Below are 27,393 nucleotides of genomic sequence, written 5' to 3' on the forward strand. Positions count from 1 at the left end.
GGGTGACTCGGGTGTTTCCAGTGCAGCAGAGGGGAGTGGTTTGAACATCAGAAGACATTGTTGCCTAAATGCTGGTCTGTTCGATGGCCCCTATATGTGGGCTGAGACGGCTCCGCCTAAATGGCGGAAGAGTGTCGCCCTGCCTTCTTCGAGCACAGCAGGCAAGCAGTATTAAATAAAGTGGCATAATAAGGCCATTTTATTTTGCCACTAGCTCACGCTGTGTACAGCGTGAGGCAGGGGAAGTGGCTGAATCCGGCTATTGCAGGATTACATCTGTCCCCTTACAGTGCTCATGTCAGATTTGCTGACTGGCTACCTATGGCCAGCCTGACATGTACACAGTACACCCAGCAATCCCAGGGCTGTGAAACAGCCGGGGGATTGCTGGCACAGACCCCCAACCTCAAAATGAGCGCTGGGTTAGCCTGCTGCCACCAATCCAGGAGTTGCTCTCATGCTGGGAGCAGCTCCAGGATTGGTCAGGAATTGCGTTTGACTGGGCAGAAAGGGAAGTCCTTCCCTTTCCTGCTTGTGGACGTCACATCGACGGGAGTGCCGCACCAGGCTGAACACAATTGAGGTGAATTGGGCGCATGGTGCTTCTCCCCATAGTTTTGTATCGCCAGCAACTGCTGAATGAGGGGACTTGCTTGTGTTGTTGGTGTATCTGCATTATAAACTCATTCCTGGGGTGTGCCCTTGAACTACCCTACGGAAAGGAGTTTGGGTGGTTAGGAATAACAAGAGATAAAAATCACCTGCTGCAGCATTCCTTGTGTGCCCAGGAGTTTTCTGGCAACAATACAAATGTCAAGATAAATATGATGCTTAATGCACCTGCAGTTTCGTTGATAAAGTAGCACAGATGGTTAGTATGCCTGCTGCAGAGAACGTGTACCATGCAATCACTGAACTGTATTTTATGTGGTAGAGTTATCACTTCAGGGTTTCTCCTAGAATCAATATGTTTTGAAAACAATCATAAATGTTTTAAAAAACATTTATGTTTGTTTTTGAAAACAATCATAAATGTTTTTCCAAACAAATGCGATCAAGCACAGCTGGCTATTGGCCAAGGATGAAAAAAGTGGTGACCCTTGTACTGAGAGCCTGTTGTTGAAGAGACAGGAGCAAACTACTAGGTAAAAGGTCACCTGTTTAGAATTGTTATTGTTTTGTGGATGGGACAAATGATTGTAAAAAGGGGTATACATGACAGGACTAGCCTAATGGACATGACCGCATCTGTGCTACATTTGGCAGAGGAATACTTCTGCTGGGATTATCCTGGGTATGCGGTGCACTGTGACTGAGATGCAGTCCTGCTGTCTCTTATCTCTATCCTGCAAGGGATGGTAACTTGTTCTACAACAGACCGGATTCAATGCACATCATACTCCGGTATGGGTGTTAGGCGAATTCCGTGGCCAGGCTGATTTGTAATATTCCTTATCGCCACTCCATTACACCTTACTTGGCTAAACTGCACTGGCTACCAGTGAGGTACCGCATACAGTTCAAGGCCCTGGTCCTTGACTCTAGGGCTCTCAACGGACGAGGCACTGCATACTTGAGGCATAGACTTAAAATGTCACAATCAGCACGTGACCTCAGATCAAATCATCTTCGCCTGATGCATGACCCACGTTTTCGTCTTGCACGCACTGGGGGCCGGGCCTTTGCTGTGGTCACATCCAAACTTTGGAATCAACTACGGATGGAACTTGGATTTACTACATCTGAGCCTCTGTTTTGGAGGAAACTTAAGACCTGGTTCTTCTCCATGATCTAGCTCTCACCTAATTCCTCTGGTTGCCGTTCGTCTGCAGCGCCGGGACACCCCCGTTGGGGGTAGCAGCACGCTTTACAAGCTTCTAAAACGCATAAATAAATAAATAGGCTATCCAAATGGATCTGATAGAGGGCACTCCCACTTTAGTGTAGGTAGCAGTAGATAGGAGTGTAACAACATAGTAACTTTATCATGGTTGATTGTTCATCTTTTTCACCATTCTCATACTGGTTACAATGCTTTGTTTCATCTGCCTAATAATCGCTGCTCATTCTTTCTATACAAGAATATGATTGTTTCAATAAAGGTTGAAAAAACTTTTCCGTACCTTTCTTGTGTCTACCTTGGGTATGCAGAATAGCAACAAAAGGGTAGATCTTTTTCCACGATTTGCTTGGTAATAATAGTTGTCATGTTGCTTTTTTTTAAATGTCTTTTTATTGATTTTCAATAATACAATGTCCAACAAACTTAGTCATGTCAGTTCACAAGATTACTTACTCCAGTATTGGAACTTTCATAGATTCCCATTGCTTGTATCATTCCGCATCATCAGGATGGGAGTCCCCGGTAAATAAAAAATACCATAGAAACTCCTCTTCTTAGGTCTTTAGGGTGTTTCTGCAATACACTACGTCTGTTACCCATTTCTTAGTCGTCGGACTGATCTTACTATCCCAGTATATTGACACTCTGCGCTTCACCACAAGTAATGCTATAGCCAGCAGTTTCTTCTTCGCTGATAGAACCCTCAGAAGAAAACCCAGGATGCACACTTGTACAGAGCACTCTATTTCACACTGAGTGACCTCTCGTAGGATATTCACTACCTGCACCCAATAGTCCTAGACCTTCCCACAACTCCACACCAGGTGAAAAAAGCCCGCACCCTGTGTCCCACACCTATGGTATGCAGCGTCTGCCCTCAGACGCTGTCGCCACAGCTTCTGAGGTGTGTGATGGGCCTGATGAAGGTATTTTAGATGTATTATGCGTAAGTTGCCGTTTGGTGTCGGCATATCTGTGAGGCTACAGCAAACAGTCCAGTCCTTCCGGGGATAGAGGTGCACTGAATGATTGATTCCACCTCTCAAGGGCTCTTATGGTGGGCTGTGCGCATTCTGTTTGCATTGTGTGATGCAGTCGAGCCACCAAGTGCTTTCTGGTGGGTTCCGCTACTGGCAAGATATGGTGTAATGGTATGGGGTGCGCTTCTCCCTCCTCCACTGCCAGGTGGGGCAGGTATGGCACTGGGTGGTACCGATTATTGGCATAGTGTGCCTGTGCACATAAATAATATAGTTTGAAGTTCGGGGCAGCAAACCCTACTTGATTGTAGGGAAGTGACAGCGTGTCCCAGCTAATTCTCGCCTGCTTTCCTGCCCACACCATTTTGTTAGTGTGCGTTTGTAGTGTTTTGAAAAAAATGGTTTGGTAGTGTGATGTTGATGTTGGTGAATAGGTAGAGAAATTTGGGTAGTACAACCATTTTTATAATGGCTATCCTGTCCTATCCGCCAGTGATTAGGGGAGTTTGGCCCATTTGTCCACCTGTCTCTCGAGTGTGTCAATTGCCCTCCCATACTTCATTCTGATTACTACCTCGAGGTCCCTGAGAATCCAGATTCCCAGATATTTGACTGGGTCAGTCTGCCACTCTAAAAGGTAGTCTAGTGCACATGTTTGGGTGCCCTCTGTAAGGGGTACAATCGTGGATTTGTTCCAGTTAATCTGGAGCCCGGAAAATCCCCTGAAGTGGATGTATTCTCTCAATAGTATCGACAGGTTGTGCTGGGATTCTCTCACATAGAGCATCATGTCGTCTGCATATAAATATATGCCTATTTGGCATTGGTGAAACCGGAGTGTGGCATCCGCATATTTTTGACGAATTTTGCAGGCAGGCGGTTTCAGTGCTATAGTAAAGAGTAGTGGTGATAGCGGGCAGCCTTGGCGTGTGCTGCGTCTAATCTGAACCAGTTCGGACACCTGCCCATTCACTCTAATTCTGGCCACTGGGTTTGTATAAAGAAGCTTAATGCCTGTGAGGAACATAGCAGGCATACCCATCCTTTGTATTATGGCAAAGAGATAGCCCCATTCCACTGTGTCAAAGACCTTGGCTGCGTCCCATAGGATGGCAGGCGCCTCCAACCCTGGGCTTAAGACATGAAGTAGTGCAAAATGGTGCAGATATTATGAGAGGTTGAGCGGTTCGTGATGAATTCCGATTGGTCTAGCAATACGATGGTCGACATTAATGGTGTCAGTCTAGTGGCTATCACCTTGGCCAATATTTTGGCGTCAGTGTTTATAAGAGACAGCGGACGATAGAAATCCCATCTTTCTGGTGGTTTGTCTGGCTTAAGGAGCGTGATTATGAGCGCCTCCCTAATGTGGAGGGGAGAATCTGCTTCTCATGTGCGTCCGCATACATAGCCAGGATATTCATTCTCTAACAGTTTGATGGTCGTCTCTATATTCCGTAGTTTGGAGCTGATATGCTTTAGTATCTCTGTGCTGGTACTAATGCATGTCCCTCAAATAGTGGCTTTGAATGATTTCCACACCACCCCCGGGTCCTCCACCGACCCCACGTTCATCTGGAAGTATTCCTCTATCGCCCCCATATGGTGTCACTGTAAACAGGGTCTAGTAAGGACTTAGCTTTGAAGCACCATTTGAATTGTGGCGGTGTGTATGTAGGTATGTCCACTATTAGTAACACAAGTTTGTGGTCGGATAGTGTCCGGGGGAGATGCTGGACGTCTGTCACCCAGCCATAAACATGGGCGGTGTCCAGCCAGTTGTCCAATCTGGACCAACTGGTGTGTACGGTAGAAGTATACCTGCCCTCTCTGGTGTCTAAATGTCGAAGCCTCCATACGTCGACTATGTCAAGCTCATCATGCATGCCCAGATCTCTCTGGTGGCTTGTTTGTGGTGTTCTGTCACATTCCTTGACCTGTCCTGTTCTGCGTCCAGTGAGAGTTTGAGGTCGCCCCCCATATAAGTTCAGTGTAGGGCAGGTCTCTTAGCCGGTTGCGTATGTCCGTGTAGTAATTAGGGTCGTCTGTGTTTGGCCCGTATGTATTGATCAGGCCCACGCATGTGCCACGGAGTGTGCCCGTTAAAATCACCCAACAACCTTGGTCGTCTCGTAGTACTTGATCTAGGTGGAATTGTACTCCTTTTTTAACCAGAATGATAACCCCCGTGAGTATGTTGAATAGGAGAAGCCACTGCCAGTCCTGCCCAGTTACTTGTCAGTATGGGTGGTGAGGTGCCTATCCTGTAACATTGCTATCTCTATGTGATGTCTGTTAAGGTAAGCCATCACCTGGCGTACTTTCCTAGGATTATTTAACCCCCGGCCATTTCATGTTAAGCATCTTAGTGATCTGTTACCAGCCTGTTCCGGCATCTCAATGTGTGACTTATAGGTGTAGATGGTATTAAAACAGCGGCTTCCGCAATACAGTTCCAACATGACTCAGTTAAATAAAAGGAATAACAAAAACTTACAAGTCTACCAGTCCCCCCCCCCCACCTATTCCCACATCCCAACCAAGCCGGAGAATGTCCCCATTACTTGAGAAATCTGAACTTCCAAATCAGTGTCTAATACACTCTTGGCGTAACTCACAACATTGTGTACAATAGTTCGGGTCTTACCCATTGAGGCGGTGCGCCTGAGTCCCATCATTTATTTTTTATTTATTTATTTATTTATTTTAAGGTTTTATAGAGTGGGAACTTGACCCGTGAGGGTATCAGAGTGCTTTACAGATTCATAGAAGTAGTACAAGGTCAAGGCAGGTCAAAAACAATATACAGGGGATTTGTACATCGGAGAGCTTACAGAGTCAAGGGGTCGTAGGAGGGCAGGATATCATACAGTACTGTACATTGTTATGTTATGTTATGTTAAGGTGAGCTTATAAAGCGCTCTGTCACCGTGGGTTTCCTGGCGCTGATCTGGTGCTGAGGGAGGCAGGGGAGTTTAGCCAGATTGTGCGAAAAGCCATGTTTTTAAAGATTTGCAAAATTGGATGAGCGAATTGGAGGATTTAAGCAAGGGAGGAAGGGAGTTCCAGAATTTAGGGGCCAAATGTGCGAATCTCCGGCCTCCGATTCTGCAGAGTTTAAAAGAGGGAACAACCAGGAGGCGGAGGTGAGAAGATCTGAGGTTACGTGAAGGGCAGTAGGGACTGATGAGGGATTTCAAGAAGGCAGGGCAAGGACCGGTTAAAGATTTGAAGGTGAGGCAGCCGATCTTGAAGGCTACCCTCGAAGTGACAGGAAGCCAATGCAATTTGGTAAGAAGAGGTTTAGCGGATTGCCATTTCGGAATCCCGGAGGCCAATCTCGCCGCTTGGTTCTGGACGATCTGTAATCTAAAAAGAAGGGCCTTAGGCAGACCGTGATAGAGAGAGTTCGAGAAATCCAAGCGGGAGAGGACGAGAGCCATGATGACTTGAATCAGGGCTTCGGGAGTCAGGAGATAGGCCACCTTCCTGATCCTGCGCAGCTGATACATGCAGAAAGAAACCACCATCCCTATCTGGGGCTTAAGGGATAGCTCGGAGTCAATGGTGACCCCGAGACTCTTCACCGAGGCCACAGGGGTGGGAGGAGGGCCAAGCTCTGCCGGCCAGAAGTGCGGACCCCAGTGGGTAGAGCTCTTGCCAGGGAGAAGGAGCTCCATCTTCCCGGGGTTCAATTTAAGTTGATTCTGGCTCACCCACTGGAGAATGTGGAACATGACCGCCTGAAAATTAGAAATAGCAGAGAAAGAGTTAAGAGGAAAGATGAGTTGCAGGTCGTCAGCGTAGTTAAAGACGGTGACGTCCCACTGCCTCAGAGAAAAGAGAAGAGGTCGGAGATACAGATTAAAGAGAAGAGGAGATAAGGAGGAGCCCTGGGGGACCCCGCAGAGTGAACGCTCCCTAGGTGCCCTGAAGGTACCCAAGCTGACTGTCTGAGACCTCCCGGTCAGGAAGGATTCGACCCATGCCAACGCCAGGCCCTGGATGCCGGCCTGCTCGACACGGTGGAGAAGGATGTTATGGTCCACCGTGTCAAAGGCGGCCGACAGATCTAAGAGAACCAGGGCCTGGGGGGTACCCCTGTCAGCGCCGTCTCTCAGAGCATCCAACACGGCCAAGATCACTGCCTCCGTGGAGTGGCCGGGTCTAAAACTGGCCTGGTTGGCTTCAAGAGGGATTGAGGGATAGGATAAGCTATACAACGGGACAAAATATTACTATATATTACAATAATCCCAAGAGTAATGTAGAAGGTCGCAGGATAAGGCAATAGTGTCTCAGGTGGCAGTGGGAAAGGGTTTAGCCAAGGAATTTACCCATGAGGAAGGACTTGGCCTCTTTTTTGAAGCGTGCTAAAGAGGGGATTTTCATGCTCCCCTGTTGGTGTTGGTGAGGGCCGTGAGATCTGCAGTCAATATTGCACCAGTCCTGCTTTGTACCCTGATAGGGAACATATATGTTGTGTAGTGGAGTGGTTGTTACTGTTCCCGTGGCAGCGGAAGTGCCTCATGTTCTGCATCCCTGTGCTGTGATCCAGCAGTGGACAGCTTCCTTCATCATCATCGGATTGTTGACTCTGTCGGTCGTCTCTCAGCAGTGACTTGGCGTGAGTCATGGCTGCTTTCGGAATGGTGAAGATCTTGTATTTGCCTTTGTGCATTATTTTGAGCCGAGCCGGGTAGAGCATGGCATATTTATGTTGGCCTTCTGGAAACAGGTCTTCACTTGTTGATACTCCCGCCGGGCCGTCTGCACCACCAGTGTGAAATATGGGAAGAATTGTAGTACGTTTCCTTGATGATGTAATGGTACCTTTTTCTCTTGCCAGCATTAGAATCACATTGGGGTCTCTATAATTTAGGAGCCTGACCACAATCGTTGTTGATGGCGACCTTGGTGGTGGTTGTGGTGCAAGTGTTCAGTGTGATCTTTTGACTATGAGCATGTTAGACAGTTCTGCCGCCCTAAAGAATTCCGTAGGTAGATTTTCAACATATTGTTCCATGCGCCCTGTGTTTGTCGACTCCGGCACTCCTGTAATGCGGACATTGTTCCATCTGGAACGCGCCTCAAGCTCTTCGTTCTTGGCCTGGATGACGGCCATCACTTTATCTAAGTTGAGACTTTTTGTTTGTAGCCCGTGCACCGTGTCCTCCGTCGTGGATACGCGGGCTTTCACGTCTGTAATCCAATTCGCCTGTTGGTCCAATTTGGTGGATATGTGATTTATGCTGAGATTGAGGTCCTCTATCTTTCCATCCCAGGTAGGCAGGCTTTGTTGTACGGCCACCAATGTGGCTGCGAGCTCATCTAGGCTTGTGCCTTGGTCGTCCATGTTGGACGCAGAGTCACTAGTGGTGTGGGTGACCTTTTTGGTTTCAAATAACAACTTTAGTTGTGCCTTGTCTAGTTTCCCCTTCAGAACTTGTTGCTGCTATCCACTGTGAGCGAGGCGGGCCCTTAGGGTACAAGTATATGACCTGAGGACTGGGCTTACATGTGATTAGTCCGCCCAATACACGCCACAGATCTGTAAACCACAGGAAACCAGTGTCGAGAAGTCCCTTTGCCGCTGTCCGCGCGCCCCACTCTAGAGGCGCGTGGTCAGTGACGCCTATATCGTGCAGCATGGAGTGCTTGTCTGTATGCTCCCTCCCTTGCTTTTATTTGCCAATACGCTGGTCAGTGGCTTAGAATTGCCGACACTTCCAGTGCCAGGGAGGGCTTCGTTTGTGGGGGCGGGCTCTGCAACTCAGTGGGCCCGCTATGACTTTGTCTTTGTCGATAGGCCATTTCAGCGCTCCTTCCGTACTCTGCAGTTAGTTTGCCTCAGCAGTAATGCATCAAAGAGACTCCACACACTATTCAGGGCCGATGGCAGCTCCATGGCGCTAGTACGTAATGCCCGTCTGCTTCCGCTGCTTCCGCACCGCACACCTTGTTTCCACAGCACGGTCAAAGTCTTGCGCATAGCAGCCGGGCAACACCGCAGGGTCCAGGCGGTGTGGCCCGCCCCTCACCTATGTGGTCTCCGTCTGCTGCTCACCGATCTATCGCAGCCCGGGACCCGACTCCACAGTGCGGTGGCTTTATTGCCTCAGCTGTCAGACCCACACCCATCGACGTAGGTGGAGAATGCGCTGATTTCTCTCTGTGGTCTCGGCCATTATGAGGCAGCCGCCATTTGCTCGATCGCCTCCGGGCCGATCCGCTGTAGAGCCTCTCTGTACCAACTCCGGTGTGTCTTACTGGCGTCCTCTGATGCCCTCAATGTTTACAGGGCTGTGCCACTCATTTAATGGCTATATCTCTGACATTAAATCAGGATTGTGATGCGTTGTTGACTCACGGCCGGCCGAGCTGCACTATGGTGTGGCCATCTTGCCGTGGGCTCTCTAGCGCCCCCCCTTATAGTTGTCGTGTTGGAGGTTGCTGATAACATTTGGTACCATGGTATGGTTTAAAAGTTAGATGGAGCACTGTTTGCTAGCTAGGAATTGCATGTTCTGTCTGATGGTATGTGTGGACCAAGTCTTTATATTCTAAAAATGCATGTTGATCTGATACGCAGTCCTACTTAATTCGTAGGAACTGTAGAACGCTGGGTCCCTGTAGCAGTCCATTGTAGTCAATCTGATCGTGTGACTTTTTCCTGGTCCGGCGCGGCCAGAAATCCCCAGTTGATAACATTGTGAGCACAATTTTTTGGTTTGTAAATTGTATTGTGCTGTTATTTGTGTACACATTTTCTAATAATAATGTTTTTAAAGAATTTCTTTTGTGGGTACCCTTTTCTTGACTATTATTTGTAGTTCATGAAATATGTTTTCCCTGAAACATTGTGGTTTTCACATTATTCTCTGTCTAAGAGTGGCAAATACTTAGTTGCTACCAGATGTCAGTGTGCAGGAGGGGTGCCTATATGCAGCACTTCTGCATATCATGTAATCAAAAAGTGCCATCTATTTACTGAAAACTTTCTGGATCCAGTTTTGTTCCTGGGGCATTTCAAACGGTAGGAAATCTACACTTAGATAGGCTTTCCACCAGAAAGAGCATTAACAGGGGTAAGTAGCTTGTTGTTTGTATTCATCGCTGGCAGATATTAGCCATTTATCTTATTGCATTGTTTTGCAATGGGAATTTCTTCTGGTTTCTGTTCTTCTTTTACTCCACCTTTATTTACTGAATAAACATGGTGTTCGTATTAAAATGTGTATCATCTTTTCTCAAAGTCATCTAATAATATCCCAGTGCTTTTTGCCAGACCAAGATTTTTACCAGACACTTATATTTTGCAGGTAAAAAAACAGGACCTCCTGGCCCAACTGGACCAACAGGGCCACCTGGTCCTCCTGGTCCTCCTGGCCCTCCTGGACCTCAAGGTCCCCCTGGATTTCCTGGTATCCCTGGAATTCCAGGGTCTACACCAATTGGGCCACCAGGACCCCCTGGAGCACCAGGTCCTCCAGGCCCACCAGGGGTGCAAGGACCCTCAGGTATGCTCTTCATTGATTCTGCCAGTGTTTTAGTCTCCAAATAATTCAATATTCATTGTTATCTGGCATATCGCGACTCATGGGTTAGTCCTAAAAGGAGTGTAGATTGCATGCACGTTCATTCTATTGATCTAAATTAATCTGAGTTTCCGTTCAAGAATTACTCACTCGCTCACTACGTGCTTTTAGGTTGCTAGGAAAATCCGGTAAGGATGTTGCATGTTTATGATTAATTGAAGGTCACTGTCTCACCATAAACTTGATTTATTTTCTCTCCTGGAGGATGTATTCCTCACAGAAGCGTAGCTGTGTGAAAATTCAATGCCTGATATATTTCAAGCCTTACCTTTGGGATAATATATATGCCGGAGAGATTGTTCGAACAAAAACGGGTTAGGTACCAGGCATCATTCTCAAAGAGTCTCTCAAATGTATTTATGATCTATTACGTATTCCTGTTTGTGAGAGCCTCTCCTTTTCTATTTCTTTGAGCCCGACTTTCACTTTTTCAGGAGTTTGAATATATTTCCCCCTTGGTCCATGTGCTCATTTCTCTCAGGCTCTTCCAGAAATTATGGCTAGTTTAGTGATTAGCAAGCCTAATTACACCCTGTTCAAAAATGCATGTTGAAGATACCAGTAACTCCCTGTCCTCAGGGCTATTGCAGAACTTTGGTTCCCTACAACTGTTGCAAAAAGTGAAAGGAATCTTATTATCCCAGTTTTCAGTAACTACCCTAATCTTAAGGTTGCGGATCCTCTACTAGTGTTGTGGTTGAATCATTATTTGAACCCAATATTCCTGCATGGGGATGCCTCTCCCCCACTGCCAGCTCTGTGGAGGGATCGTTGATGGGCTAAACTTATTATTGAGGAGTGAGATACTACTTTCAACTCCTCCAGGCTTGTACTGGGACACCATCCTATCTTTGCTAATGATAAGGTTGCTGATTGGAGAAGTGTGGCTCAATGATTAGAGCGGCAGACCCTGATGCAGAGGTCTAGCCCGGGACTAGGGTTCAATTCCCCGCCTCGGCGGGTCTTGGGCTCAAAATTCCACGGACCTGATAATTCTCGCCTCGGTGCCTATTCCAATCATGGAGTCCCACTCTGCAACTCTGGGCAATAGCTTGCTTAATCTCCACAACGGCCCCCACAATGCTAAGGATGCCTGGCCTCCACCTTGGGGGTACCCAGGAGTGGACGCCTCACAGGGAAAGTCAGGATGGGTTCCACAGCGGTATTCGTACAAGCGCCTTGAGACCCTTGCGGGTGAGTAGTGCGCTATACAAGTATCAATTTACAATTTACAATGATTGGGTCAAACATTCCTTAGATCAGGTTATCACAGTTGAAGCCCAAAAAGTGAGTCACAAGGGTAAACCTTCCACTTGGTTTGCCCCTCATTTATTGATCTTAAGGAAATAATGTAAAAGGCTAGAAGAAGAAAGTCACATGATGAGCATTGTAAGAAGAAATATTGCATGGCTATTAGAAACAAGATCTGCCAAGCTTTTGATTATAAATCTAAAATCAACAGAACATCTTATTTTCCTTGGGAAATATTTAAATAGTTGACAGACTCTAAATCAGACCGCTCACTACCAGAGTCTACCATAGCTCGTTATAATAACCTAGCAAATTTCTTTCTAAAAAATATTACAGAAATCTATTACTCCTTCAAGAATATTAAAAGGGAACCAGATCCTACTCCAAGTGGGGTGGCAGAGGAGAATTCTAGGATTTGCCTACTAACATTTCCTGATATCACTCCAGACCGGATTTCAGTGCTTTTTAGCAAGGTGAAGTCAGGCTCCCCTCTCTATCCCACCCCTCCCTATATTCTTTTACAAGGATCGAAATTCTTCTTTCCAGTTCTGCTGGACCTACTTAATCTTTAATAAATTATTGTTCTAGGTCCTTCTGTGTGGAAACATGCAGTAGTGAAACCCCTGCTAAAAAAGCCTAACCTGGACCCACTTTGTTTAGGGAATTATAGTCCTATCTGGTTAATTCTGGGAGCTGGTAAACTAGTGGAGAAGCATGTTAATAAACATTTGTCTCTGTTCTTGGAATCTAATGGTATCCTGGATGCCATCCAGATAGGGTTTCAACTGCAGCACAGCACTGAAACAGCACGTCGGCGTATAGAGCAATAAGATATAAAGATATCATAAAGTTAAGAAAGTACCATAGAACAGAATAGGCCCATAGCAGCCTAAGGGAGAATTCACTTTAGTAACATGTTAGAGTCATTTTAATGGTCCACTTAAAACCCATCTATTCAAATCTCCGTAATCATGCTCAGTCCCTTTCCCCCCTCCTCCCAGTCTCTGTCAGCCTCATTACATCCCCCTCTGGTTCCCTAGCGCTTGGACGCCCCAGGGCAGCAATTGCGCTGTAGAAATGTATTTTCATTCATTTTCATTCATTCATTCATTCATTCATTTTCATTCATTCACATTCCAGCCAATCAGGCTACAGCACACTCTAGAACCTTCTCCTCAGAAGCCCAAGTCCTCAGATTTTCTACCGCACGTCGTGTGAAGGGAGTCTCCCTGAGCTCTGCTCAGTTTTTTCCACTTCATAGCTCATTTCCACTTGACAAATGTCTTCCTCAAAGAAATCTTTATTTAGACAATGTTCATCCTGTGGCAAACTGAGATTGTTCCATGAAGATCCACACAATAAATGCATTTACTGTCTCTATCCGGACCATGAAGTCAAGAACTGTAATTACTGCCTGTGAGAAGTTGGCCTGATATATGATGCTCACCTTGTATCAGTCCAAACAACCCTTATGGTGATTGGTTGTAAGTCAACCTTATAGACCAGCTATCCTAATGGTAGCATGGACAAAACAGTCTTAGGCTAAACTCTTTTGGCATGTGAAGCCAGCTGTTTTACCACATATAACCCCTTGAATACCAAATGAAAGGACACCACACAGGTTGTTATGAAAATAAACAAGATATTTATTACTAACAAAACACCTCTGAACTCTTGTAGATTCAATTCAAGATAATCTAATTTGGAATGGGACCAGCTCCTACCTTTTCTCCTAAAGGGAACTGTACTGTGACTAGGTCCCTCCTATGGGTGGGACCAGGAAGGGGGGTGGTTACACCCCCTATCCTTTGTCCGGTTTCGCGCCAGAGCTGGGGCTGGAGTGCCCCAGCAACTGGTTTGAACCGGTTTGAACCGGGGTATAACCTTGAACCTTGTGTGCCCCAGGCACGTCTCATTCCTTTCAGCCTGTCCTACCTCAATACACAAAATCTTGTCTGGGGTGGTGGTAGCACCTCCCAAGGCAGGAAACCCTTTGTCCAAGCCTCCCTCGCTGGAAGGACTCCCAACAGCAGGAGGCCAGACTTGTGTCTGTGGTGGCAGCATCCATTTTGTGATGCTGAGACTCGAGTTAACTTTAACCGGGGTTCACAGTTCCATACATGTCGTGTCCCTCTAAAAGGGTGGAATGCTACCCCCGTCGCCAGAACTGGCGAAGGGGTAGTATTCCAATTCGTATGACACCTTACTCGACATGTTTTGATAATGCTATGCCAAAGTTAGCAATAACCACGAGGATTATAATGCACTTAAGAGTATATGGTATAGCGTTATCATGGAAACAGCTAAAGGACTTGGTTCCGAAAGCTGTAGACAGGCTCAGCTCATGCTAGAGCACCATCTCACATAATTCCAAGCATTCTGCCTCCAGGATTGTTAAGGCCTAACATAGGAGTGACTTATAGGAGTATATGTGTCCATTTTAGGGTTAGATATAGGTATACTATATCTAAAGCAAAGGGTGATTACACCACCTTGCCCCAGCTGTGTTACCAGCCAGTCGTGTCTGTTTAGATGGCCAGCCAGGGGTGGCATAATACATGCTGCAGTAGGCCTTGGGTGCACTTATGCCCTGGGTACCTATGGTACACTGTACAAGGACTTACAAGAGTGACCCAATACCAATTGGTAAATGCACCTAAAGTACATGGATGTCAATTTAGAGATATAACAGCTAGGCTGTGGGTCTGATTAGCAGGCCCACAGCCAGGGAAAGTCGTAAACCAGTGAAGCAAAAAGCTAAAATCTGGGGTGACCATAGGATTGCAGACCCTGCTCTCCTACATAACCCACCCCCAAGCTTAGGGACATTAAACTAACCTTGACCAGGTGAGTCTTCTTGTTCTAAGTGGAAATACCTGGAGAGACCATCTGCATGCCTGGTCTGTGCTCCACTGTAAAGTCCATCCCCTGTAGGGAAATGGACCACCTAAGAAGTTTGGGGTTTTCTCCCTTCATTTGATTTAGCCACAAGAGGGGCTTATGGTCTGTCTGAATCTTTTTTTTTATTTATTTTTTATTTTTATTGCAGATGTAAGCCATCCGCATTTTCTGTTATATTTCCTCCCCCCCTCCCCCCCCATAACAAACATTTACTGTGAATGAAAATTCGGCTTAATAACACTTTGTTCATAACTTAACTGTACAGTCATGGTAGCAGCATCATATAGTTCCTTCAATCCCCATCCCTCCCTCCCGCGCCTGGTAGACAATTGGTACAAGTAAAGTTCGTCCATCAGTGTGTTTCTGTTGCATCAAGTTCCACTCAGGACGTGCACCTCAGCTCCATCTCGACTTTCCCTCCAGCATTAGGCGCAGTCACGTGCCTCCCCCACCCCAGCCCTCCATCTAGCCCATGGTAATGTCTCCACTTCAACCAGACCTTTTTAAACTTTCTCGGGAAGCCTCTTGATTTATACGTCACCCGCTCTGCCGCCATGTAGAGGTCCAACCCTCTTCTCCACTCCTCCACAGTAGGGACGTTCACTGCCCCCCAATATTTTGCAATGTCACGTTTTGCCACTACCAGGGCCAGGGTCAGGAACACCAGTAGGGGGTGGGGGAGGTCAACATCATTAGTCATTCCCAGGATGGCCAATTTGGGCTCCTGTTCAAGCGGCACAGACAAGACATCCCTTAGTTCAGTAAAGATGAGGGTCCAGTAGGATTGTATTCTACCACATGCCCATATTATATGGAAGAAATCCCCTCCCTCATGCTGACATTGTAGGCACTTATCATCTAATGTTCTCCCCATTTTGAGTAATCGCACCCTATCGAAATATGTTCTATGAAGCACGTTGTATTGAATAAGGCGGAGCCGGGATTTAATAGCCACCTCCCTCGGGTGCATTAGGACTATGTCCCAGTCGATATCTTCAAGTGTTCCTACTTCCTTCTCCCAGGTGTCCCTAAGCTTCGCCAGATCTCCCAGCATGTTGTTGGTAAGTGTTTTATATGTGAGTGATACAGCCTTGTTCGGTATCTGTTCCTGTAGTAGTCTACCTTCTAGTGTGGCATAATCAGGAAGACCCTCCAGAGTCAAAGCCTGTGCCCTCCATGCATGGCGCAGTTGGATGTATTTAAAAAACTGCGAGCGATAGAGCCCATATTCTGCCTGCAAGGTCGCGAAGGGTTTCAGTTCTCCCTTAGCAATGACATCTCCTATCGTGGAAATTCCGATATCATCCCACCACTGAAAGCCGGTAAGCTTATGCAGCTCGGGGAGCCATTTACATTGCCAGAGTGGAGTTTGCCGGGGAGGCTTCTTATCCCACCCTGTGCGTCTCGTGGCCATTCTCCAGGCCCGGAGTGTGATGCTCGTGGCCGGGAGCAATGACTTCTTCGCCGGTCTGCTGTATAAATATGACAGCAGATTATGTGGGGATAGTTTGTTACGCTCCAGCGCATACGTAGGGTGGTCCGCCGGAGCATGGAGCCAGTCATTAATGGGGGACATGTGCTCCGCCCAATAGTAGGCTTCAAGATTAGGGAGCGAGATTCCATCACTATATTGATGGCGTTGGAGGGTGGTCAGCGCTATTCTCGGCTGCTTACCCAGCCATATAAAAGCTCGAAGGTCAGTGTGAATTTTACTTATTAGGCTGTCTGGGATTAGGTAATATTCATTCTGTAGGGCGTACAAATACTTGGGTAATACTATCATTTTATATATAGCCACTCTGCCCAGGAGTGTCAAAGGGAGCTGGCGCCAGCGGTCCATATCAGATGTTGAGTTCACGAGTATTCTCTCTACATTTTTGTGACGCGACAGTTGCCTGTCCAGCGTGATGTATACCCCCAGATATTGGAAGCCCTCCGCGGACACCACCAGCCTGTCTGGAATAGCCTCCCCATGTGCATCCCCTCTGGGGTCGAAAAGGACGAACTTGTGCCAGTTTATAGCATATCCGGAGTAACTGCCATAGCAGTCCAGCTCCCTGAACAATTCAGGCACTGTGGTCTTTGGGTCAGTGATGTAGAGAAGGACATCGTCCGCGTATAGGGACAATTTCTCCTGGGTCCCGTCTGCGTCTGCGACCCGGAATCCTGAGATCTTATGGTTTTGCCTAATCCTGGCCGCCAGTACTTCAATTGTTAACGTGAAAAGAAGCGGCGATAGAGGGCAGCCCTGTCGAGTGCCTCTTTGGATTGATATTTCGCGGGAGAGCTTTCCGTTTACCCTTACTTTGGCTCACGGGTTGGTATAGAGAAGGCGCACCCACGTTCGGAATTTTGGGCCGAAACCAAATTTTTGTAGGACGGCCTCTAGGAACGGCCAATGCACCGAGTCAAAGGCCTTTTCGGCATCCAAGGAAAGAAACCAATGTGGCAGTTCCCTATCTCTCACCTCCTGCAGCCAGTTGTGCGTGCGCCTGAGGTTAAATTTCGTGGCCCTGTCTGGTAGGAAGCCAGTTTGGTCTAAATGTATCAGGTCGGGTATTACTGTCCTCATCCGTCGCGCCAAGACCGTGGCAAGGAGTTTCACCTCCGTATTCAACAGGGAGATGGGTCAACATGAGGCACAGTCCTCGCGTCGCTTGCCCTCTTTGTGTATAGGGATTATGGTCGCCATGGTGAGGTCAGCGGGCAGCCCTCCCTCCTGGCACGCTTCAAGAAAAAGATTTTTCAGGTGAGGTGCTAGTATATCAGCCGTGCCCTTAAAGAATTCCGGAGGAAAACCGTTTGGTCCCGGTACTTTGCCCGGCTTTAGTCCGGCAATGGCGGCTTTTACCTCCTCCAAGGAGATGTCGGCCTCTAACGCAGGTAGGGCCTCTGCGTCCACCACAGGCAGATCGACCCGTGACATATAGTGGAGAGAATCCTCGCACGTGCCCAAGTGTCTGGCTTCGTAGAAGCGTTCATAATAGGCCTCGAACGCATTCGCAATGTGGGGGTCTGAGCACACAGTCCTCCCCTTCTCATCTAAGACTTCATCTACCCACCGCGCCGCTCTCTCCTTCCGACTGAGCCAGGCTAGAAGTTTACCCGACTTATCCCCCACGTTGTAGAGTCGGTGGAGTGTGGCCAGGTTTTGCGTTCTTGCTACTCCGACACCAGATCCCGATAGCGTCTCTGGTTGTCCAGCAGTTTACGTAAGGTTGTGGTGCTTTTTGTAAGTAAGTGTTCTCTCTCCAGCTCCACTATATCCCGTTCAACATTCCCCACCTCCTCCCGTAGCCTCCTCTTCTCCTCCCCTAATCTGCCACTTATTCTGTCTCTCATCACTGGCTTCAGAGCTTCCCACAAGGTCACTGCCGAGTCCACCGACCTATCATTTTCAGCCAGGTATACCTGTGCATCTGCTCTAATGCCCTTAAGTATTGTCTTATTTGTTAGGTCCCAAGCGGCAAGACGCCACGAGGCCTCCCTTCTGTATCCAGAACGGCCCATCGACACTAGTAGCGGCGAGTGGTCTGAGAGACCTCTCGCCAAGTATTCCGCCGTGCCCTCCATGGTTAGTTCCTGCCTAGGCATGAATATATAATCCAGTCTGGAAACACCTTGTGCGCAGCCGAGTAGAATGAGTATGCTGTAGTGTCTGGGTGCAGCAGTCTCCAGACATCGGTTAGGCCTATCGCGGACATCATTTGGGCAAGGGGAGTCTGATTTCCTCGGGTGCTCGGTGCTCCTGATCTATCTAGACCCCTATCCATCACATCATTAAAATCACCAACCACTATCTGTATGGTATCTGAGGTGTCTAAGAGTATGGTCGCTAGCATCTTCAGCGTATTCGCCTGCAATTTGGGAGGTGCATATACTGAAACAAGAGTGTAGGTGCGTCTACGCCAAGTCCCCTGCACCCCTACACATGTCCCTAGTGGGTCCCCCCACGTACGTGTGATACGGAATGGGAAAGTATTCTTAACAATAATCGCTACCCCCCTAGAGTCAGTCGTGTATCCCGCATGCCCCAGTACTTTATATCTACCCCTTGCTATGAATGCACAGGCCGTGCCCTTAAGATGTGTCTCCTGTAGGAAAATGATGTCTGGGCCTACTCTCTTGAGATAGTTGCTCACCAGTCCCCGCTTTATCTTGTTACCCAGTCCATTCACATTCCATGTCAGGACGTGCAGTTTCTCAGTGTCCATAGATCGTGCCAACAGTTTACTTGCCATCAAGGCAGTGAGGTCAGACGAGGCGGGCGGTCGCCCGTATCAGAAAGCCACAGATTGCACCAACACCCATGACTGCGTTCACCCAACTGTGTACCCCCCCTTCCCTTTCTCAAACAACCAAACTGTATGAACAACCCCTCCCCTTCCCCCCGCCCCACCTGTACCTCCCGGCCATCCCGCCCGTACAACCATCGACGGCTTGGATTGCCAGGCAGCAAGGTCTGTCGCCCACCCCTCAAACAACCCCAGCTAAGAAATGTCTAGCTGTCCAAACTCAAGTCCTAAAGTGGTGTATGCCCACCCCAAAGAACAAAAAGTGCTACTTGCGTGTCCCAAAGCAAAGAACTGCTATTTTGGATCTCAGTCCTGTATTTTCTCAGGAGTGGGAGTCCTGCATTTCTGTTTCAGTAGCCTCTGCGTTGCCAGCCTCCCCTTGCTCCAGTTCTCGGATGGCAACGGCCAACAGGTGCAGGGATTGTTCCGTCTGTTCCTCTACGTCTGAGATATTCGCATCATCCTCATGTTCCGTCACATTTCCTGACGTCGGAAGCAGGCACCTGAATCTGGATCCCAAAGCAGGGTCCTCATTGTTGGCGGCGTCGTCACCTCCTCGGTCTTCTCCGCTCGCTACTTGGTGGGGCGGGTATGGCTTCCGCTTCGTCTGTCTGCCCGCACAATGACGTCGTGTTCTCTGCGACCTGGTCGGGCTTCTCCTGAAGTTGGCTGCCGCCAGCTCACTACGGATTCTGCGTCCCTCCTCCTCCGCCTCTCGCAGCAACGGTCTCTCCTCCAGCCAGTGCCAGGCCTCCTCTGGGCGATTGAAGAAGTGTGACTTGCCCTTAAATAGGACCTTCAGTTTCGCCGGGAAGAGCAGCATATAGGATATGTTCAATTCTCTGAGTTTAGCCTTCACAGTGTCATATGAGCGTTGTTGCTTTTGCACATCCTGGCTATAGTCAGGGAAGATCATGATGACAGTGTTCTCAAGCTTGATCTCTCCCATTTTTCGGGCTTCTCTAAGGATAAGATCCCTGTCTGCATAGTTGAGGAACCTTGCGATGATCGGGCGTGATCTCGCTCCCTCCAGTGGATTTGCTAGGAGGGCCCTATGCGCCCTTTCAATCACGAAACAGTTAGAGAAGTGAGCCTGTGGGAACACAGATGTAAGCCATGAGTGCAGAAAAGCTGCAGCGTCCGTCTTCTCAATTCCCTCTCTCAGACCTATGAACCGCAGGTTGTTTCTGCGTGCCCTGTTCTCCGCATCGCCATATCTTTTTTGAGGGAGGTAAGGGAGTCCTCCGCTTCCGAGATCCTGGTCTCCGCCGTGCCCACTCTGTCCGATAGGTTCCTGAAATCCTGGCGTAGAAGGAGGACCTCTGAACCCACCTCTCCTATCTTGGTCTCCAGTGCTGCTCTTGAGTTCTGGATGTCTGTCATCGAGGCCTGTATAGCTTCAAGGAGCATTGCAGTGTCTGTGTGGGCTTCCCGGGCCCCCACGGCCGTTTCTCTCTTCGTCCGCGTGATAGCATAGGTCTCGATGGTTTCCTGCCTGGCCGGCCTCGGCGCCGGGTCTCTTTTGCCCATGACGTCCACCAAAGGGCCCCCGCTGCCGGTATCATGAAAGCAGGGGGGAAGGGGGTGCAGTGGTCCCAGTTCTCCGCAATAAGATATATATGTAGGGTTCCTCTGGTATGTAGCCACGTGTCCCCACCGCACTGCTGGCCTTTTATGATACGCTCTCAGGACCCGTGGACCTTCCTCAGTGGGGCGACCAGAACCAGCTCGGCGAGTCAAGCACAGTCCGCGACTCTCCCGGGTCTGCCCACAGGACCCCCCTCTGTTGCTCTCCACGGGGGCAAGCGTCGTGGTCAGAGGCCTTCAAGGGTCCCCAATGTACTCCGGGGGGGGCCGAGCAGAGAGCCCACGCCCACAGCAGTCGGTCCCAGGTCCGCCCGCCTCTCTCAGCTCTAACCCCGGTTCCCGCAGGCTCTCACCGTTGCCGCCGGCGGAGGGGGGGGGGGGAAAGGGGGGGCCGGACACCCACCACGCTCAGTCTCCTCAGGTCGCCGCCTTGTCTCCGTCTCCTCCGCGGCCTCCCCAAAGCTCCGACAGGCCCAGGGGCCACCCTATGCAGGCCGCACAGTCCGGACAGCCCAGCCGGGGATCAGAGAGCAGCAAATCCAGGTCCCGGCTTCACAGGTCCCAGCCCGTCCCCGTGTCTCGGATCCTCGAGAGCGCCCGGGGGGGAGGAGGGGGGGATCCCGGCGGGGAACGAAGCGATGCCCAGAGTCTTCCGCCTCCGTGCGAGTGGGGAAACACCTCCCGCTGTCCTCACCGACGCTTCAGCCGAGGGTCTCGGGAGCTCCGGGCGCCGCCATCTTGGATGCCTAGATTCTCCGCACTCGGGAGGGTTCAGGTCTAATATCTCGCCCTTGCGCGGATGTAGAACGGAGCTGGCGCTCTCCACAGGTGCTGTACGCCTTCCGCTACCTCCTCAATCGCCTACATCAGAGTTTCGTCAAGATCGGGTAGTTTAATCGTCGGATCTTATGCAGTCTTGCCGGGAGCTGCGCCGAGGCACGTCTCACCCGGCCATGCAGTTGGCCACGCCCCAGGTCTGTCTGAATCTTGAAGTGAGTTCCAAATAAGTATGGCCTCAACTTTTTCAGGGCCCAAACCACAGCAAAGGCCTCCCTCTCAATAGCTGACCAACGTTTCTCTCTAGGGGTCAGCCTTCTACTTATAAAAGCAATGGGCTGGTCATGACCATCATTATTCAGTTGAGATAGAACAGCTCCCACACCCAACTCAGAAGCATCTGCTTGGACAATAAAAGTTTTGGAGTAGTCTGGACTCTTGAGAATAGGTGCAGTGCACATGGCCTGCTTTAGGTCATCAAATGCCTTATGACAGCTAACTGTCCACTGAACTTTCTTAGGCATTTTCTTGCTTGTCAGGTCATTAAGTGGGGTCACAATGGTCCCATAATTTCTGACAAATTTCCTATAGTAACCAGACAGGCCCAAGAAAGCTCTGACCTGTGTCTGGGTGGTCGGAGGAGCCCAGTCCTTTATGGCCTGTATCTTGCTCTCCAATGGTTGAACCTGGCCTCCACCTACAAGGTGGCCCAGGTACACAACCTGACTCTGCCCTATCTGGCACTTGGTAGCCTTGATAGTGAGGCCTGCCTTCTGCAGGGCCTCCAAAACTTTCCTCAGGTGGATCAGGTGATCCTCCCAGGTGGAGCTGAAGACAGCAATATCATCTAGATATGCTGCACAAAAGTCATTCAACCCAGTAAGAACTTGGTTCACCAACCTTTGAAAAGTGGCAGGTGCATTTTTCAAACCAAAGGGCTTCACCACAAATTGGTAATGACCTCCTGGGGTAGAAAATGCAGTTTTGGCCTTAGCATCCTCAGCTAGTCTGATTTGCCAATAACCAGCTGTCAGGTCAAATGTACTCAAGAACTTGGCAGAAGCCAATTGATCTATGAGTTCATCTGCCCTAGGTATTGGATGGGCATCTGTCTTAGTGACAGCATTGAGACCCCTGTAGTCTACACAAAACACATCTCTCTATTACCATCCTAGGTGTGAAGTTTTGGCACTAGAACTACAGGACTAGCCCAAGGGCTCTCTGAGGATTCAATGACTCCCAATTCCAACATCTTTTGTACTTCTTTCTTTATGCAGTCCCTGACGTGGTCAGGCTGCCTGTAGATTTTACTCTTTATAGGCAGACTGTCACCAGTGTCCACCTCATGGGTGCACCAGTTTGGCTGACTGGGGGTCAGAGAGAACATTTGTCTAAAGGATTGAAGAACCTTTTTGCAAACCTTTTGCTGATGCTCAGAGAGGCTGTCAGAAAAGACCACACCATCTACTGACCCATCATCAGGGTTCTGAGTGAGCAGGTATGGGAGAGGGTCACTCTCTTCCTCCTGTCCCTCATCTGTGGCCATGAGCAAGCCCATGTCCGCCCTGTCAACAAATGCCTTGAGCCTGTTCACATGAAGTACTCTGTGAGGGCTCCTGGGAGTTCCAAGGTCCACCAGGTAGGTGACCTCTCCCTTTTGTTCAATGATGGTGTGGGGTCCAGACCATTTGTCTTGGAGAGCTGCTGGGGCCTCTGGCTCCAACACCCACACCTTCTGTCCTGCCTGGTAAACAGTAAGGACAGCCTTTTGGTCATGCCAAGCTTTTTGAAGTTCTTGGCTGGCCTCAAGGTTTTTGGATGCCTTCTCCATGTACTCTGCCATCCTGGAGCGGAGACCAAGTACATAGTCCACTATGTCAAGTTTAGGCTTCATGAGAGGTAACTCCCATCCTTCCTTGACAAGACATAGGGGTCCTCTTACAGGATGCCCAAATAGAAGCTCAAAAGGGCTGTAGCCAACCCCCTTCTGTGGGACCTCTCTGTAAGAAAACAGAAGGCAGGGTAAAAGGATGTCCCATCTTCGCCTAAGCTCTTCAGTTAACCCTTTTATCATCCCTTTTAGGGTCTTGTTGAATCTCTCCACAAGACCATTGCACTGTGGATGATAGGGGGTGGTGAATTTGTAATTTACACCACACTCCTTCCACATTGCAGTCAAGTATCCTGACATGAAGTTTGCACCTCTGTCAGAGACAACCTCCTTAGGAAACCCCACTCTGGAGAAAACTGCAAGTAGGGCCCTGGCCACAACAGGAGCTGTAGTGGTCCTAAGGGGAATAGCTTCTGGATACCTGGGGGCATGATCCACTACCACCAGTATAAATCTGTGTCCAGATGCTGTTGGGGGGTCCATTGGTCCAACAATGTCAATCCCCACTCTTTCAAAGGGTACCCCCACCACAGGTAGTGGTATAAGGGGGGCCTTTGTCGTGCCACCTGATTTGCCACTGGCTTGACAGGTGACACATGAGCGACAAAACTCTTTGGTCTCTTCAGACATATGAGGCCAGTGAAAGTGTGGGACAAGTCTTTCCCAAGTCTTGTTCTGGCCTACATGACCTGCAAGGGGAATCTCATGGGCTAAGGTAAGAAGGAAACCTCACATAGACAAGGGGATGACCAGCCTCCTGGTAGCACTAGGCTTGGGGTCTCTTCCCTCAGAGTATAGGAGTCCATCATCCCAGTACACCTTGTGGGTACCTGTAGCATTCCCTGCAGCCTCAGCAGCAGCCTGCTGTCTGAGGGGTTCAAGAGAGGAACAGTCTAACTGTGCCTGCCTCAAGTCTGCCCTGGAAGGTCCCCCTGTCCCAAGAAACTCAACCTGTTCAGGTTCAAGCTCTTCTAGGACAGTTCCTTCTGGGGTCTTTGGGTCAGCCTCCTGAGAGGGCTGATTCTCACCTTGAGGCAGGGGGGAAGGCACTGCCTTAACCCTACTGCTCTTTCTCTTGGGTAGTGTCTGGTCCTCTGTTCCAGGATCCAGCACTTGTTCAGCTGGGCATTTCTTGGCCTGTGACCCGGTCACAGCAAGGGCATGTGCTGACAAACATAACATTTCCACACGAGTCCTATACTCCACTTCTGACCATAAGGAGGATTCCAAATCCTTGCCCAAAAGACAGTCCACTGGGTGGTTTGAACTAACTACAACCCTTTTGAGGCCAGTTACCCCTCCCCAGGAGAAGTTAACAACTGTCATACTGTGATTGGTAGTGACATTGCTAGCATTGGTCACTAGGTAGTCTGAACCTAGTATTACCTGATCAGGGTCCACAAAGTTTGGTGTCACCATAGTGACACTGGCACATGTGTCCCTGTAGGCCTGAGCCATTTTTCCATTTATTAAAGGCGTTTGCCTGTATTTGAGTACTGGGACTTAGAAGTAGGGGTCATATCCATGTCCCCACTACAAACAAGAACAGCCTCAGTTCCCAGGGTTAACCCAACTATAGCCTTGGGGGGTGCACTACCACTACTAACTGTACTAGGGGTTGCAGGTGCCTTAGGGGCAGTAGTGGTAGGAGCTGTGCCTTTCTTGGTGCACTCACTAAACCAGTGAGTCTTACTTTTACAGTATTGGCACCATGGTTTTCTTGGAACATCAGTCTTCTTCTTTTGGGAATTCTGGGACCCACCCTCCTTAGATTGTTGGGGCCCTGTTGAAGACTTCTGGTCATTTTGCTGATTCTGATTACCCTTTTGGTCTGCTTTCTTCTGGCCACCACCCTGGTTCTGGTTCTGCTGCTTGACCCTTGTCCTGACCCATCTGTCTGCCTTCTTTCCCAATTCTTGGGGAGAGGTCCGATCTGAGTCAATCAAGTGCTGATACAACAACTGGTTCTGACAATTATTTAAGATTTGCTCTCATAATTAGATTATACAATCCTGTGTAATCAGTAACTTTACTTCACAGTAACCAGCCTTCCAAAGCCTTAGTGGCACAATCAACAAAGTCAGTCCAATCCTGAGACTGAGTTTTCTGGGTGTCTCTGAACATCAACCTGTACTGTTCAGTTGTTAAGCCAAACCCATCAATCAGTGCATTTTTCAGGACTTGGTAATCATTAGCACCCTCAGCTCTAACAGTGAGGAGCTTATCTGTACCTTTACCTTCAAAGGAGAGCCACAAGATAGCTGCCCACTGACCCTGGGGTACCTGCTGTACTGTGCAGGCCCTCTCCAGAGGCGTCATCCATTTGTGGATGTCATCCCCTACCTTATAGGGGGGCACTATTTTACTCAGGTGTCTATTATCAAAACTCCTGTCTTTATCTCTAGTGATAATGCTTCCACCAGTGGGTTCTAACCCACTCAATTTCTGCTCTCTGGTAAAGGCAAGTTTTGCTTTGGCAAGGGCAAGTTCTTCCCTTTGGATCCTCAGACTCACTTCCTTCATCTTTGCTTCATGATCTCTTCTCTGAGGGGGAAGTCATCCCTCTCTGAGAAGATGCCTGAGAGACATGGGAGTGAATAGATCTGTTAGAGCCTCTGGAGTGAGACCTAACTTGTCTATTCCCAAGGTTAGGCCTGCTTGTGGATAGGTCTGGTGCTCCCCCAGCTCCATCCCCATCCCCATGTAGGCTTAAGTTGGCCCTAGTAAGTCTGCTGACTATAGCTTGGCCATTGTCTACTCTTCCTCAGATAAGTTCCCATCTTCCCCACCATCTACATCTTCTGTTTCAGGGAGGTTAGACTCAGGATTACCTTCTAAGGTGGGCATGCTTCCATCTGTAGGATCAGAGGGGCCTGGGTTAGAAGCCCTTCCAGCATCATATGTCTCTAAGAGACCTAACAGGAAAGGAAGGGTAGGGTTGGCAGCCTGTTTCAGTTTCCTGGAGGTACACAATTGTCTCATCTCCTGGAAGCTGAGTGCTGCATATCTGGAAAGGACGTGTGGAGGGTCACTAATCACAGGCGGAGCCACTGCGTTCTCTCCTGTGATAGACATGCTTTCTAGTGAGGTGTAAGTGGTGCACTTACCTACACTATAGGATTTCCTACTGATCCCTTGCTAAGAGTTGTAGTCAGGGTGTGCTACTCCCTATTTACTACAAAAGCTGGTTCCGAGTATTTCTAAGCTTGTTATATGTACCTATGGTATCTTATGTGATCTTTCAAATGATATCTCAAGATTATATTTGGTAAAAAAAACAGCAAGCTCAAATCCCAACCGCTGCACACCAATGTGAGAAGTTGGCCTGATATATGATGCTCACTAGTTCTAGGGATCACCTTGTATCAGTCAAAACCCTTATGGTGATTGGTTGTAAGTCAACCTTATAGACCAGCTATCCTAATGGTAGCATGGACAAAGCAGTCTTAGGCTAAACTCTTTTGGCATGTGAAGCCAGCTGTTTTACCACATAAAACCCCTTGAATACCAAATGAAAGGACACCACACAGGTTGTTATGAAAATAAACAAGATATTTATTACTAACAAAACACCTCTGAACTCTTGTAGATTCAATTCAGGATAATATAATTTGGAATGGGACCAGCTCCTACCTTTTCTCCTAAAGGGGGCTGTACTGTGACTAGGTCCCTCCTATGGGTGGGACCAGGAAGGGGGGTGGTTACAGCCCCTATCCTTTGTCCGGTTTCGAGCCTGAGCTGGGGCTGGAGTGCCCCAGCAACTGGTTTGAACCGGGGTATGCACAGGGACACCTTGTGTGCCCCAGGCATGTCTCATTCCTTTCAGCCTGTCCTACCTCAATACACAAAACATTTTCTGGGGTGGTGCTAGCACCTCCCAAGGCAGGAAACCCTTTGTCCAAGCCTCCCTCGCTGGAAGGACTCCCAGCAGCAGGAGGCCAGACTTGTGTCTGTGGTGGCAGCATCCATTTTGAGATGCTGAGACTCGAGTTAACTTTAACCGGGGTTCACAGTTATATACATGTTGTGTCCCTCTAAAAGGGTGGAATGCTACCCCCGTTGCCAGAACTGGCGAGGGGGTAGTATTCCAATTCGTATGACACCTTACTCGACATGTTTTGATAATGCTATGCCAAAGTTAGCAATAACCGCGAGGATTATAATGCACTTAAGAGTATATGGTATAGCGTTATCATGGAAACAGCTAAAGGACTTGGTTCCGAAAGCTGCAGACAGGCTCAGCTCATGCTAGAGCACCATCTCACATAAT

At 48.7% G+C, this 27,393-nt stretch overlaps 1 protein-coding gene across 2 annotated transcripts in view; it reads left to right on the top strand.

The window, feature by feature from the left end:
* The window catches only part of EDA (ectodysplasin A), a 1,522,411-nt gene that overhangs the window by 981,199 nt on the left and 513,819 nt on the right, over nt 1-27,393 (top strand). For both annotated transcript variants that reach the window (XM_086918330.1, XM_086918332.1), the window contains exon 4: nt 10,146-10,343. In XM_086918330.1, coding sequence (XP_086774456.1) covers nt 10,146-10,343 — 198 coding nt within the window. The remainder of the gene's footprint in view (nt 1-10,145; nt 10,344-27,393) is intronic.

This window comes from Lissotriton vulgaris, chromosome 4_1 (assembly GCF_964263255.1).
Source record: "Lissotriton vulgaris chromosome 4_1, aLisVul1.2, whole genome shotgun sequence".
NCBI classification, from domain to species: Eukaryota; Metazoa; Chordata; class Amphibia; order Caudata; family Salamandridae; genus Lissotriton; species Lissotriton vulgaris.